Raw genomic sequence first — 16258 nt, forward strand, 5'->3', positions numbered from 1 at the left:
TATCATCATACAATATATTATCAAAAACTTCGCGAAATGTTTGCATTAAAATTAAATGTTGAAATTATTAAAATTACACAAAAATAAAATAATAAATATTTTATAAGAGATTTAAAAATTGAGTAATTTTAGCTGACATAGGATAACAAACATTATACAAATAATTTTCATAAAATATTTAAAAATAAAATATATATGTGATCAGTAGGTAAGGAAACGAGTTTCTATTATTCTCATTGTTTGTAATAATTGGCCCGTTTCTTTACTTATTGAACACTCTGTATACGAAACAATAAATTAAAACCAAAATAATATTGACAATTAAAAATGGTAAATTTGTTATTAAAATTAATTGACTTTATATTTGTTGAAAAATTAATTGGTATTAATAAAATATATAATATTTTTAACGAAAACGTATAAATAAATATAAAGTGATTAAATAAACTAGAAAAAATGTTGACAAATAGATATCCATTGTCATTTGTTTATCCTACTTTGTTAATAAAAAAGAAAGAAAAACAATAATAATTATTATCTCGAGGAACAAAACAAAACGTAAATATAATGACAATAAAAATAAGTAAAAGCAAAACTTATCATTTTTCCTGAGCAGGTGGTGGTACATTTTTACTGTCATCTAATCCTGATGGTTTGTGGGTACGTTTCGGTGGTACTGGTGGTTCATTAGAAACATGTTTTTCTTCAGTCATCACAGGTTCATTAGTTTGTTGAACTGATTCTTTAACTTCTTCTGCTGGTTCAGATTTAATACTCTCAGGTTTCACGGTTTTTAGTATTTCTTTCGGTGGATCTTCCGGTGTAGGTATATCTTTGCTAGGTTCAATAGGTTTTGGTGATTCTTGAAGTTGAGTAGAAGGTGTTGTAGGTGGAGTTGGAGAAGTAACAGTTGGAGTTAGTGGTACTTTAGATTCTTCACTATCGTCTTTCTTAAAATCTAACTTTTCTAGTTGTTTGGTTGTTGTTTCTATACTTCCTGTGAGTTCTGAATGGTCAGGTTGAGAAGTGGTTGAGGTCTTTTTCAATGCCGATTTTAGAGGTTTAATTTCTTGCGTATGAACTATTTCAAGGGATTGCGGAGTAGTTAATGTAACATTAGGCTCAACTTTTGATTCAGACGGTGTTTCCAATGTTTCATTAATTTTGGCCCATATATTAGAAAAACTATCTTTACCTAAATAATCTACATTTCCGTGTTCCCAAGATTGACGCCTTAAAAAGTCTTCCAAAGCTTGCTGATCAGCTGATTTTTCGCCTAATGGCAAGTTAGCGAATTGAGCAGCTAAACCTCCCTAAAATATAATAAATATTATGCATTTAATAAACGAATACTATAATTTTTAATATATAATATTTTATAATTTATAAAATTTCTTAGTACCTTTATAATATTTTTAAATATTAAATGACAAAAACTGAATAACCTAAAAATTTACAAGCTAATTTTTTTAAGTTTAATTTTACACATTTTAATGAACTCTAAAACCTACTCGATTTTAATTTTTATTAAGTTGCATGCATTTTTTAAGGATTAGTTTCACATTTGTTGAAATACTAACTTTAATTAAACAACACTTTTTTAAATAGAACAGTGTACTTTAAACTACGTTAAAACGAGTATTTTAATTTATTCTTAATTTTTAGTAAGCTACGTTAATGTTAATATTAATATATAAGTATAAATAATTATTTAAGACACTCAAATAAAACAATATTAAAAATTACATGTCTCATAAAAGTGATACTACTTACATCGACTACTTCTTGTTCTTCCTCCGCAGTTACCACTTTTGATGACTTTGGGGTATCGAAACTACTGTTATTAACACTCAAGCTGGAGGTATTGTTATTTGGAAGTTCAGTAAAACATGCGGGACAGTTGTATTCAATATTTACTTGCCCTTGGAAGTCACTATTATTTTCCAAATACTCATCACTCCTTTTTTTGTGTTCAAATTTATTTAAGTCTTCCACTACATCGTTCTGAAAAATGTAGTTTTCTATTTGCTTTCGGGAATCACAATTGATTTCACTAAAATTCTCGGTATAAATTTCTCTGTCACACTCCAAATAATTTTCATCACTCATAAATTTTTTTTCCTCTATCTCGATTTTATTTTGTTCATTTGTAACTCCTATATACTCCTCCCAAGGGTCGGTAAAGTTATAATAATGCTCTTGTGGAGGTTCGCAATTTAAAGTTTCATTTACAGGAATATCGTAAAAAGAAGGAATATCATTAAAATGGTAAATGGTTGAGGATTGATGGGAGTAACAGCTACTGAGGCGACTTTCTATCTGTGTAAAAAGCAAAAAAAAAAAGTAAAACAAAACTGTGCTAGTTAATTGTGTAATTAGAATATCTTGAAAAAATAAACAGTGTTATTTAAACGTATAAAGAAGTCACTTATAGCGCATGCAAAAGCAATGTGACCAAAACAAGTGAAAGACAGAAGCCCCAGCAGCAGTTCTAAGGATGAGTGTATGTAGTCATAAAAACACAATAACCATGCATTAAAAACATAATAGCGTTAAATCACTTTACATACCATTGTGGCGATGAAATCTGACTTTTTTGCACTTGCACTTCAGGTAGCACAGCTTTAGGAAAAAATGTTAGTTAAAGCAAAATGTTGTTATGTTTACAATGAACGCGCTGTATTTTTTTGACCCAACATGAATTTTTTTGAACCTGTAATGATTGGTATCACATACCATTTGTGTTGAAAGCACAGGATGAACATGCTTACAAAACAAATCCCACCAAAACTGCAAAAGAGCTTGAAGTCCGGAACCTCCTGAAGTTGATGTAACAATTCTACTTCCGACATCAAATTTTTGAAGCCATGGTTTACTGGAGGCAATGAAATGAACAATTTTCATGTTTTGACCGAATCTGAAAAAATTAATTTAATATTTATTAACAGTAATAATTATAGCTAAAATTATTTAACTTACTGTTTTAATGCAGGCAAATAAGAGTACGTAGATGACCAAACAACGTTGTAAGTAAATGATAAATGTTTTGAGATATCTTTGTGAGCCCAGTCTTTGAAAAATAAATTTAACAATCCTTGATCGCCACCTAAAAAATAAAATAAAATATGATATAAAATAAAAAATATAATGTCCAGGAAATCAAAGAGATTACAGAATCTGATGTTTTACATATTGTAAATTTTATACAAGGTGAATTAAAGATATTGATCCACTTCAAAAATATAATTAATATTATAATATAACTAATAATTTTTTGATCATAAGCATATCTTATGATGAAGTAAATAATTATTCATTAATAAAATTTTATCAGTTCAACCCCGAGATATGTAGTTATATAGTTATCCCAAAACATACAAAATTCAGAAATTACAATTAATATTGGTCATTGTTGCTGCAATTAAACTTTTACTGGTTATCGCAGTTCTGTATATATTTAAAATAATAGCATTTTTATTTCAACGAAGAAAATAATGTACATTGTTACAAATCAGTTGCACAGCCAAAATATCTTAACGGATCTTATCTACAGTTATAATAGTCTGCTATAGACACATATTAAATTCATTTTTATAAAATTAATAACAATAATTATAAAAGTAATTTATTATGAAATATTATTCATATTTTTTTTTTTGTATTAATACATATATTGTATTATTATTTAAACTTGTAAAATAATACAATTTATTAAATTTTTAAAACTTAAGATTATTTAAGATATGAGTACCTATTTACCATCAAATGATCCTTTGGATTTAGCAAAATCTAGTAATTGTTTGAAAGTATCTAAAGAAGGTTTAAATACAAATACACCAGAATTAAAACAATCTGGCCAACCCGGATCAGGAGCTGCTGATAATTCTTCTCTGTCAAAAAGTTCATCACAATTTTGCAGAACCTTAACAAAAGTAAAAAAAATTATGTTAATAATGAATTACAATATTATTTATTGTTAAAAACATAATTATGTTCATAACATTTCCTTTATATATCATCAATGGTTATTAATTATGTACTCAAATAATAATAAGATATCCTTATATTATTAACTATTTTAATTTTGTTACTCAATCATATTTTAATGAAATCAAGTAGATGTTAGTGAAAATAATAACAAATGTCTCAATATAACATTATTTAATATTATAAATTATTTAATAAATATGTTTCTTAATTTTTTTGACTACTTGAAATAAATAATGTTTAAAAATTATAAAATAATATATCCCAAGACTAATAAAAAGTGAAGAGAATATTTAATAATAGCGTATTTATGGTACAGCACTATTAAGAATCAAGAATAGATTTTAAATGGAATAATTGATTTCGAGTATTTTAAATAATAATGCTATGCAACCGGTACAATGTTTGAATGCATTAAGAAATCTAAAATTTTCCGAAATGTTTGGAATACGTCCAGAATGAATACGTCTAATGCGGTCTAACTTTGCAACAAGTCTAAAAATATAAATAAAAACTGCGTTGTGTAGATATAATAGTATATTTTCTTATAACTACGCAAAATAATTGGGACAAGTTACTAAGTACATAAGCGAGTTTAGTGGATCAACTAAAATAAATTATAGACCAACATATTTTTGACATTTTCTCAAAGTAAGTTATTCAATATTAAACATCGAACATTTTTGAAAAAAGGAAAGTTTAGCCAGCAAAAATAAACAAGTTCCTAGATATTTTTAAAATTGTTAATATATATTTGTAAAACATTATTTTTTTGAACATTCCATTTTTGAACATAATAAGTCAGTAAATACTTGTTAAATACTTCCCATCACTAAAAAAATGGTTTTGTCCCTGATTACCAAAAGAGAAGATTAAATATATTTTTGTAGATTTTTTACTGATTTTTAGTTTTATTATTATTTGAAACAGAGAACACAACGAAATTATTCTTTAAGACAGCAAAGTTCACTAAGCCGTCTGATGTCATTTTAGGGGAATATGTTAACTTCCAGCTATATTTTTCGCGGTACCTAAATTAGGTACCTTCAAGACTGCCTTTAGCTCTATCAGCTCGTGCTACAAGAAATATTTTGACGCTCTATAGAAAAAATGGTCTTCGACTGATGACATACACAAGACAAAATTATTCTTACTAGTACGCAATTCTAATTTTGGCATCCTTTACTTTCGCAAGTGTTTATGATATCTAGAGCCACCTTCATCGAACTTATAAAATATCTGTCTTATTTTTATTTCCCTAATTATATGTGAAAATATTTTAAAATACAAAAAAACTAGAGCTTACCAATGTATCTGCATCAAGAAAAACACATTTTTCATAGTTAATTAACGTCCAACAATGCAATTTAGTAAAAGTTATACCCAGTTCTGGACGACTCATCAAAGCCAAATGAGCTTCGTCCTTTGAATCAAGGACATCAACAACTTTAACATCATTAAATACCTTGTGTATTTGTTCTCTATTTTAAAATAGATACATAATATTAAATATCAGAGAATATAATATTAACTTTGAATAGAATTACTTCATAGAAGCTGTAACACCAGGTGTAATTAATATTGTTAACTGATGCTTAGTGCCGACATTTTTTAATGAATGCGCCAAAACCAATGCACCCAAAGCATATGAATCATTTGTAGCTAATGTCACCCATGATTTAACTGTAAACAAAAATGTTAACATTTAATAACTAATGAAATGCATTTAGAACAAAAAAAAATTATAAACACCTATTTTACATAAAAAAAAACAATTGTAAGAACTAACAAAGTTATTTGCTAAAAATAATTTTTTTTCTTTATCTGCTGTTGGAAATTTCAAACAAACTTTAATTTGAAATTTCATATAGGCGTCGGATGGAGCAAACTTTGGTTACTATTCATATTAAGGAGTTGTATAATATTAAAGCCGATGGCTAAAAATAAAAAAACATAAATATTGTTTTAAAAGGTAAATTAGATTTGATCCCTCCACTTAAAAAAATTGAAAACCCTGGGCTTATACATTTATAAATATTAGGATTCGTCAACGATATCAAATCGAAATATCGATATCGCTTACTTTTTCCATATTTCCCATGATATCGATTATTTTAGAAATATCGCTATTATCGAAAAACATATTTTATAAAAAAACTGTTTAAATTTTGGTTACTTTATTATAAGATACATAGTGTTCAGTAAATAAGAAAACATATGAAAACATTAGAAACCCGATTCCTTACTTACTGAACATCTCATATATATATACATAATTATTTTTAATTATTTGAATAGATTTTGATCAGATTTAAAATAATAAACAGTAATTTTTTCTAAAATTTTATTCGTTATAATTCAAGAGAATAAGATGGAATAAATTCTAACAATTAAAAAAAACCATTATAAGCCAACACTATGTAATCTATAAAATGTAAATTTTGATAAAAATAATAAATCTCCTCGCATTCTATATTCATAAAAATATTATTATTTGCGTGTTTCATAACAACGCAGTTGTTTTAATTTTTTTCTTGTTTCCTCAATTTTTATAGCACATTTTAAAATAAAATTTAATACAAATTACTTCACATAAAAAATAATTATACATAAATATGGCAGATATTACTAATTTGATTACAATTGTTTTAACTATTATTTTACCAGCTTTTGCTACGTTCGAAGCTATATCTCATAACGATATAAATGAGCGGTCAAGATTGTTAATTTATTGGTCTGTATACGGTTTTTATACAATCATAGAATACTTCACAGATTGGTATGTTTTTAATTAATATTTATTTCAATCATTTAACTTCTGACTACGATTAAGTTGAATAAATTATGAATAAAAAGCATAATAATTCAATTTTTTAAAGATATAAGTTGTAAATAATAAAATTTGGAGATTTGATTAATTTTCAGTGTTTTTCAAAATGTAACACAATACTATTAATTATTATAAAAACTATTATTTCTACTATAAATATTATGTTATATATTATCTATATAAATATGCTTTTAAATTTTAAAGGAAATAATTGGTTCATTGTTTTCAGTTTAATAAAACGATTGCCATTTTTCTATGAGATAAAACTTGGAGTTTGCCTATGGATATACTACTTACTAGGATCAGAGTATCTTTATGCTATTGTTTTAAAACCAGTATTCAAAGAAAATTGTGAATTTCTTGATAAACTATCATTTTTATCAGATATATTGTTCACATATTTTGGAAAAATTGTTAAAAAATCCCAAAACATAATATTTAAATAAAAAAATGTTGACTTGAATAATATTTTAAAATTTAAAATATAAAATATAAATTTTAAAGTTTAAACAGAATTAATTTATATAATGATGAATTTGAAACAGGATTAATCATATATTTCTATCCATTTTCTGAAACAAATTTTCATCGAAAATCATTTTTTACACTGATTAATTATTTTTTTGATGAACTAACTTTTCAAGAGTTTATTTGAATTTTAGACAACCATAATAACGATTATGGATAACTCTTTTACAAGTGCAATAATATTACACCATTACTACTCATATATTAAAAACGATAAAAAATAACAGGTACTAAATAACTAAAATTGACAAATTGTTTTATAAATTAAATTTTACTACTAGTTTTTTATACAAAACGAATGAAATAGATAAATAACAAAATGTAGTTTTCTTTTTTATGAAAAAGATGAATCTAATTTTATTTGAGTACTGCAACATTAAAAACAAACGCCGTGGACATTTCAAATAAAGTTTTTAATATTATATGTAATTTTTAACAAAATTAATAATAAGTAAGTCGATAAATCATCATAATTACCAACCTTGACAACATGTCTTTATAATATTTTTTCATTTTATTATGGATGTTTTGATTTAAAAGGGTCACTTTTGATGTAAGTTTTACCTCTAACAGGGCAAAGTTTATCATTAATCCGATATGAAATGCGCAGCTAAAAATATTTTTAAAAGTATAGGATGAAATACTTGTATGAACTCAACTATCCATAAAATCTGAGCATTTAATATAACTTAATGATATAAAATACAATATAAAAACATTATTTATTTTTATTATTTTTTAAATGTTATTAAAACATTTTTAATGTTAATGTTATGTATTTAAATTATATTTACTGAATAGTTATAAATTTAAGGTTAAGAAAACTATTAATAAAACCTAAAGAGTCAAATTTTGTTTTAAATTAATTTCTTAATTTAACTAGTTAATTTTTTAATTAAACTATTAAGAAGAAGTTTAAAAATTAAACTGTTTAAATTAAAATGTTGATTTTAAAGCCGATATATATATATACATATATTAAATGACTTAGATTAATTTTAATAAAATAAAATTAATAATACCCTCATATTAATAATAACTCAAATATATCACCATAAAATACACAAATATTTTAAATCGGTTAAGTTTATATATTAAATTTCAATTAATTTGAAATTATAAAAATAAATAATTTTGTCAATAACTATAAAATTCTAAATAGATAATTTGTTACTTAATCTAGTCAGTAAAAAAATGTTAATTAGCATCTCTAATCGTCATATTTTGATATTTGATATATTTTAATTACTACAAAAAATAAACATTTTATTCATATATAAATAACTACATTTAAAAGCTCAACAACAACCCGGTATAAAATTAAAAACTAAATTTAGATTGAGAAATAATTTATCTAATCTATTAGAAAAACCATAAAATTGAAATTGTGTTCAAATAAATGTTATCGACAACTATATTAAATACATTCTTTCAACAATTAAATTTTTCATATAAAAATGTTTTATATAGAAATTAAATTTTATATTAAAACTTTTAAAATATCCGCAACTATTTTTTAAATTTTTAAGGATAAAATCTTTGATGAAATATTTGAAATTGAATCCAGTAGCTGTCAAATGATTTTGGAAGGGAATAAAAAATCTTATATCAAATACTATATCTGTATCATATATATACTTATATACAAAAAAAAAATTTTTTGAAGATGGTTTAAATGTGATTTCTTTTTTATTTAATTTTAACATAATAAAATATGGTTTTAAATTTTTATGCTAGTTAGAATGATTGAGTTTTAAAACTTAATTATTCAATTATAATTATAATGAAAAAAAAAAAAATTAATAAAATAAATGACATATATTACATGAAAAATAGACTTAATTTAATGAAACACCCTATGATCCAGTTAAAAGGGAATAAATTAAAAAATGTGCAATTTAGCAACCTTTTAAACAATTTTATCAACCATTTTTCTTCTATTCAAAAGTAGATATTTCGACATTTTTTACTAATTTTGTCCAGCTAAAATAGTGTTTTATAATACTATGTTATGGCCTCAATACATCCCCTCCCTTATGCCCACATAGCCTATTTAATTGTATTATTATATCAAAATGTGTTTATAGTCTATTTGATATTCGCCATTAGATTTTTCAAAGGGTATTACAAATATTTCATTTATTTTAGAATAGAATCCTGTTGAATTGAAATAAATAAAAACCATGATTTTAAATTTAATCTCGTAGGATTATCAATTTTTCATATTAATTACACTCAATAACTTTATATCATACATAAAGTTTCCAAAATATAACACTCAATATGTTTTATATTTATAAGATAATTAAGAAAACAATATATAATTATTAAAACAGTTTGAAAAAGTGAGAACTAAAATATTTTTTACTGGTTGCATGCGTATATTTAATATTTAAAATTGGTATGAATAATTTTTAAAAAAGTATTTAAATCACTCTCATAAAAAACGCTTCGTTTTGCAAAACTATAAATTTTATTTTATTTTTAGTAGAGATCATTAAATTATGCCAAAACAGCATAAATTCAAATTTAACAGAATCAAGTTAGTGTGTCAGAAAAATTTATGTAAATGTCAAGCCCAATTGCCTTGAGGAGAGGAAAGGAAATAATAAAGTGAAAAAAATTTAATATAAAGAGAAAAGTAAAGAAGGCAAACGTAATTTTTTTTTATGAGTAGATTTAAGTATAAGCTGTTGTAGGTTTTACGTTTATATTTAAACATTTCTTCGAATGACATAAAATAATGAATTACTCAAAATCAATTATTTGTCACAGAGCACGTTATTGAAGTATAATCCTCAAATATAAATATTATTTTTTTAATTTGTTTGAAATAATATTTAATAATTCAGTATTGTAGTTAATACAAACGTACCAAAGAAAAAAGTTCGATTACTCTAACCTATATTATTTAATTATAATTTCAGTTATGAAATTGTATTTTATCATAAGCCATTGTACATAGATTATATTTTAGGAAAGGATAATTTCCTTATTTTTAATATACTTTTACTTAATATATTGAAGGATAGCTGCAAAAATACTTCATTAAAATATTATAATAAACACTGACATGTGTATTTTCTATAATAGAGCGGGTGTTTAATTGGGGTACTTACCCACTTCTATATGACTATATTGTTCGACCCAAAGTATAGACAATAATAATTTGAAAACGAATTGAAGTAGAAAACTATAAAAATACAAAACCTATAACTTTTTACACCATAATAAAATTTTTTGTTTAATTTCATTTTTTAAATGTTTAAAGAATATTAAAATTTACAAATTTCCAAAGATTATAATTTTTTGGGTTTTCCCATTTACTGAGAACGAGTAATATTTTCAAATTTTAAAAGTTACATCTTAAATTAGATACTATTTGTAATCTTTTGAAGTATCATTAAGTAAAATCAGTCCAGTGAGAGCAGAAAAAAAGTTGAGAGACAACAAAAAAGTAAATTAAATAAATAAACACATCATAATAAAATTAATATATATGACAAATTATAATTCATCTCTAGAGAAAAAAAATAATATCTGATTATAAAAACAATATGTTAAAAAATAAAGTTATTATTATAATATATATTATTACAGTTAATTTTAGTGCCACATAAAAAACAAATTTATAAAACTATTATACATAAAAACCAAAGATATGTAGCATATTCCATTAGATGATGTTGGAGATATTAGCATAAATATACTTTAAGACTCCAGAATTTTTTTTTCTAATAATTTAAATTTTACAACTAGTATACATCAAAAAAGTCAATGAATAGATAGATTTTAAGATGAAATATCTGATTAAGCTAATTTACTAGAATGGTATATTGTGAAAAATTTTATAAATTTAAAATTAAATTCAAGAAGACTAAATCAAATAAAATATTGTTCAGTAATAAAACATGAAGAATTGTAACATTTGAATCATAAGAGTTGTGTATATGAAACTTTATTGAATTTATAATTTGTAATACGTTGCATGTAAAACCTTCACCAAAATAGATTGTCCTAGACAAAAATTAAAAATTAAAACTTAACTTTTTATTAATATATTAAGTAATTTTTATCTAAAATGTTGGATTAGCACAGGAAATAGAAGTGGCCTAATCCTTTTAACTCTTTAGCCGTTGATTAGTCTTTACATATTCTATTGAATAACATTAAGCTTTGATGCGAGGCTGACAAGGTATTACTTTTACTATGATGTGTTTTTTTTTCATCTGTTACCACTTTTTCTCAACTTTCACCGAACCCATTTCTTTCAAAGATACGTCAATCAAAAGATCACAAATTGTATCTAGTCAAAAAAATTACCCTCAAAAATTGAATAAATTTCCCTCGTTCCCGTAAATGAGGGAAAACTCCAAAAAAATTACCAATTTAAAAATCGCTAATTTTCAAATTTTTTCAATTTTTTTTTTTTTACTTAAAACTGCCATAACTATTTCAAAAAAGACCAAATCAATATAATTTTTTTTATAAATGCATAATGTTCTTACCTATCATTTGATATATATTTTTTTTATAAATTTGACCCTTTACCTGCCCACAGGGGGATTAAAAATGACAACTTTTTCACAAAAAATGAACTTTTTCAACTTAACTTTTGAAAGTGTTCCGGAAATACTGATACTTTTATATATATCTTAAATTAAAGCTTATGTAAATGCTTTATTATGGAAAAAAAAATTTCGGACTTTCGTTTGTTTTCATGATAAAAACTAACATCAAAGTTAATAAAGAAATAAGATTTTTGTAAAAAAATTCTTTTTTATATTTTTAATTTTATAATGCTATAAATTGTTGAAGAATATATGGATCAATGCAATATTTTTATGATAAATACTATTTAAAGCCTCTTTTATTTGACATACTTTTTTTTAAATAAAACCATTTTCCTTTATATATTTATATATTATAAATATATATATATTTATTCATATATTACACTTATAAATCATATAACTTTTAATCAGGATATAAATAAGGAAACAGAAGATCAAGTAGCTTTTGGAATAATCCATCAAATTTTAAAAATTAAACACTGTCTACAGTTTTGCATCTAAGCGTTTTTTATGATAGTGATTTTAACACTGTCAGATATAATTATACTTGTCCCAACTATGACACGTCACCACTGTGCCACAACCCTCCTGTGCTGGGTTTTTCATATATGTTATGACTAAATTTAAGGGGCCAATTAATCATGATCTAATAATTCTACAATATCCCTCAAAAATTTTACGACAAACTACTTAATTTTAAAATTTGGGTATTTTTATTTGAAGAAATAGTTTTAATGAATCAAATAATTAACTATTATTATAATGAAAAAAAATTTAATTGGCTTTTGTACGTAATGAAGAGCTAGTTCATAAGTCTTTATTTTCCGAATGATCTTTTATACGGTAAAATTTTATCTTATTGTTGGTTTAGATACAGATACGGTTTTTTGATTAAATGTTAGATTATTAATTATTATTGTTAATTTAAACATTCTAAAACATTTAATCCAAAAATTTAGTTATATTAATCCTAAAAATGATGTTTAGGTTATTCGATTAATTTAAGATAGAAATTATAATAATATTTTCTTTCCTGTACTAATATTATTAGCATACCATGTTGGGTATGTTATCGTTCTTTTTTTTTAATAATGCACATAAATTATTCTAATAAACATCAATTTTTGAAAAACGAAGTGAAAACAAAGTCAATATTATGATCATTAAAATTTTTATTTAGGTAATTTTATAATATTTCTTAATTAATTTAAATTTCATCCTATGACTGTTAAGAAACGAATTTTCTAGCTTTTTAGACTAGAATATCAAGAGGTTATCTCTAAGATGTATGTTATAAACTCAACAACTATTAATTCAACATGAAAATAGAACTAAAACATTTTTCGAAAACGAAATGGATGATTATTTTCATAAATTCATTGAAATTTAGAATTTACTAATAAATCAACCAAATGTTTATCATCTAAATAATAAAGGGACACGTTTTGAATAATACCTTAATCACGAAACCTAAATTTCCTAAAACTCATTAGCATCATATTATCAAGCAAGTTTCTATTTTAGACTGACATTATAAAGAAAATAAATCTCGTTTAAATTGGAATATATTAATTTTATTTTGCTTGAATTTAGGGTATTTCCGCAAATGATAATCGAAAATAGAAAATAAATCTCATAAAATGACAGTATTTAAATCATTAAAAATAGAGTATTTTTACTCACTCGTTGTCATATCGTATGTGTTGCTTTTCTCTGGCAGACGTGTTGTCGACGCTTTTCACTGGTTATCGGACACCCTAACCGGCGCAGACGACAGTCACGGCGTATCTGAATAGCGTGTGACTCGTGTGTATATCGTAAGCACTACTTTGTCGCTTCGTCACCTCGGCCAGCCGTTTACTCGAGCGCAACAGTGTTATATTATTTTTATATTCAACACCGCGTAATGTCTATATAAAAGCTGCGGGTATTGTGTCGTTAGCGGATCGTTTGGCGAGTGTTTAGTACTATCACGTGCGTACAAGTGATATGTGAATATCGTCGACCGGGGGAAAAAAAAAAAAAAAAAGAAAAAAGTGGTAATAGATCCGGCCGGAACGCTTGTAATGTTGCACGAGAATGAAAACAACGGCCGCGGACACTACGAGTAGGTCCACCGTAGTTGTTGGCTATTAGATTTTGCTGCACTCGGCTGTGGTCTAAATAGATTATCCGCGTGACGTACGCTACACACTTATAATAACTACTGGCTGCAATCGTCTGGTCCCACTGTTGGACTTGGCCGTAACATCCGATCATAAATTTACGGACCGTTTACGTAGGTCATGCTCTTGACTAATTCGTTATCTATTTTCTTCAAGATCGTATACCACAGCATTAACACGAAACCAATTAATGAAAATTAAAAAAAATAAATTATCGAATTGTTAAGTATGGATAGACATAAATCAATTAGGTCTTGATAAAAATTATGAATGAATTAGGGCTATTGATGTTATTGATTATTTAGCCATAGAACAATTACAAATAATTGCACATTTATACCTATAAAATATCAATATACTATACAATGTACATGATATATCTATGAAATATATCTAAATCTAGAACGATTTGTTATTTATTGTGAATTGTTGATTGATGGCTTTTTTTTTTATACGGCGATCAAACGTCATTTATTTATCTTCGATGCGTAACTAGAAACCTAAAAATTGGTTTAACTTTACTGTGTGTAGAGGTAAAATAGATAAAAATTCCTACTTTACATAACATTAAATTTTTATATTATACTTAGTATTAACTGAGAACCTATTGGTTTTACTTTGCCATGTTTTTTTTCTTTAGTACACATCTACTCCGCTTCTACTGCACCAAATTTACACAATGATATGTCAAAAATCAAAACGTACGCAGTTGAAAATATTAATGCCATCATTTTGAACAATTTTTTTCAATTCACATAATAAAAAAAATGTCCAAAAAAATTTTGATTGTCACAATACAACAGTCAATGTTGATATTTTTGGTTCTTATTTTATATTGAAATGACGCGTATAACTTATAAAAATGTCATTTCGAAATATTTATTGGCAAACATTTACATAACCAACGAGATTCTTTTTTTTTTGAAAATCCAATCATTAACCAAGGTAATGTGGGAGCTTATAAATCTCATCAAATTTTTTTTCTTTTCTCTTTCTGGTAATGTTCCATATATTTGTGTTTTTAAAACCTACATTACATTAAAGCTATAATATGTTGCCCGTTATCTAACTGCGGAACATCTACATCATTATAAACTAAATCAAATTATAGTTTTTTTAATGTACTATATAGTTTAAAAAGGAAGACTTCTTGATGGCTTATTTTCCATAAGTTATTAGCCTTTAAATTAAATAGTAATTTATCTGTACATGTAAATTTAAAATAAGACTAATCAAAACTTATTAGAATCGAATTTATAAATAATTATAACATTATTATCATATTATATGAATAATATTCATTATTATCAAAAAATAATTGTACAAACATGTGATTAACCAATTTATTTTTATTATTCACGATTGTTGAATACATCTTGTTTATTCATATACAACAAATTTTAAATAGGTTATAACATGTACAATAAAATAATTATATTAACTAAATAGAATACATGTTTACTTTGATATCAAATGTTCAACAAATTCATATGATCATAATTAAATTTATTGTATAAATAGACGGCGTATTAAAAATATAATTTAATAAAAATGGAGGTACTAAAATAAAAACACCGTTCAAATACATAATAATTAATAATAAATTACATAAAGTCAAGGTAGAGTTAAAATAGTTGATTCTGAAGACTTTTTAAGTTATGGATTAAGGATTATGAATACACGTGTTAAATAAATTTTTTTCGGAGCAAAATAATGAAAAATTTTAATGAATGAATATTTCAAATTAAAGGTAGTTCGAATTGTAAAGATTAAATAATATATTATGTTTTAAATGAAAATTCACTAATCACTTTATAAAAATATTACTTAATTTTTAATTAGAGATTCCTGTATGCGGATGACTAGACTAAAAATTATACTACGTAAAGTAGGTTTTGATTTATTTAAAAATTAAAAATATTGAATACCTGTAATAAAGTTAAGCAATTTTTTGTTAACATAAGTATTGAAGTAAATATAAATAATAAAGTATCCGATAAAAATATTAAAATATGAAACAAAAGTAACAATTAAAGTATATATAAAATTATTGCAATCAAAAAATAAAAAACGAAATAAATACTGCATTGTTAAATAACAGTTTTTTTAAGTTAACTTAAATACTCTTGATTTATAATTATAATCATTAAAAAAATATATATAAAATGATCAAC

At 24.4% G+C, this 16258-nt stretch overlaps 1 protein-coding gene across 2 annotated transcripts; it reads right to left on the reverse strand.

The window, feature by feature from the left end:
- Nucleotides 1-14120, reverse strand: LOC126904226 (glycogenin-1). 2 transcript variants are annotated; one of them, XM_050683033.1, is made up of 8 exons: nt 13603-14120; nt 5535-5670; nt 5294-5468; nt 3760-3922; nt 2980-3106; nt 2737-2917; nt 1774-2004; nt 1-1313 (listed from the first exon to the last, which is right to left on the reverse strand). In XM_050683033.1, the coding sequence occupies exons 1-8, from the start codon at nt 13610-13612 to the stop codon at nt 600-602; spliced, it is 1737 nt and encodes a 578-aa protein (XP_050538990.1). In that variant the 5' UTR covers nt 13613-14120; the 3' UTR covers nt 1-599. The 2 variants fall into 2 exon arrangements, with proteins under 2 accessions (XP_050538990.1, XP_050538999.1); XM_050683042.1 differs by lacking the exon at nt 1774-2004 and having other exon boundaries at nt 13603-14115.
- Between the last annotated feature and the right edge of the window lie 2138 nt (nt 14121-16258).

Source organism: Daktulosphaira vitifoliae, unplaced genomic scaffold (assembly GCF_025091365.1).
Source record: "Daktulosphaira vitifoliae isolate Bord-2020 unplaced genomic scaffold, ASM2509136v1 Scaffold_1, whole genome shotgun sequence".
NCBI lineage: Eukaryota > Metazoa > Arthropoda > Insecta > Hemiptera > Phylloxeridae > Daktulosphaira > Daktulosphaira vitifoliae.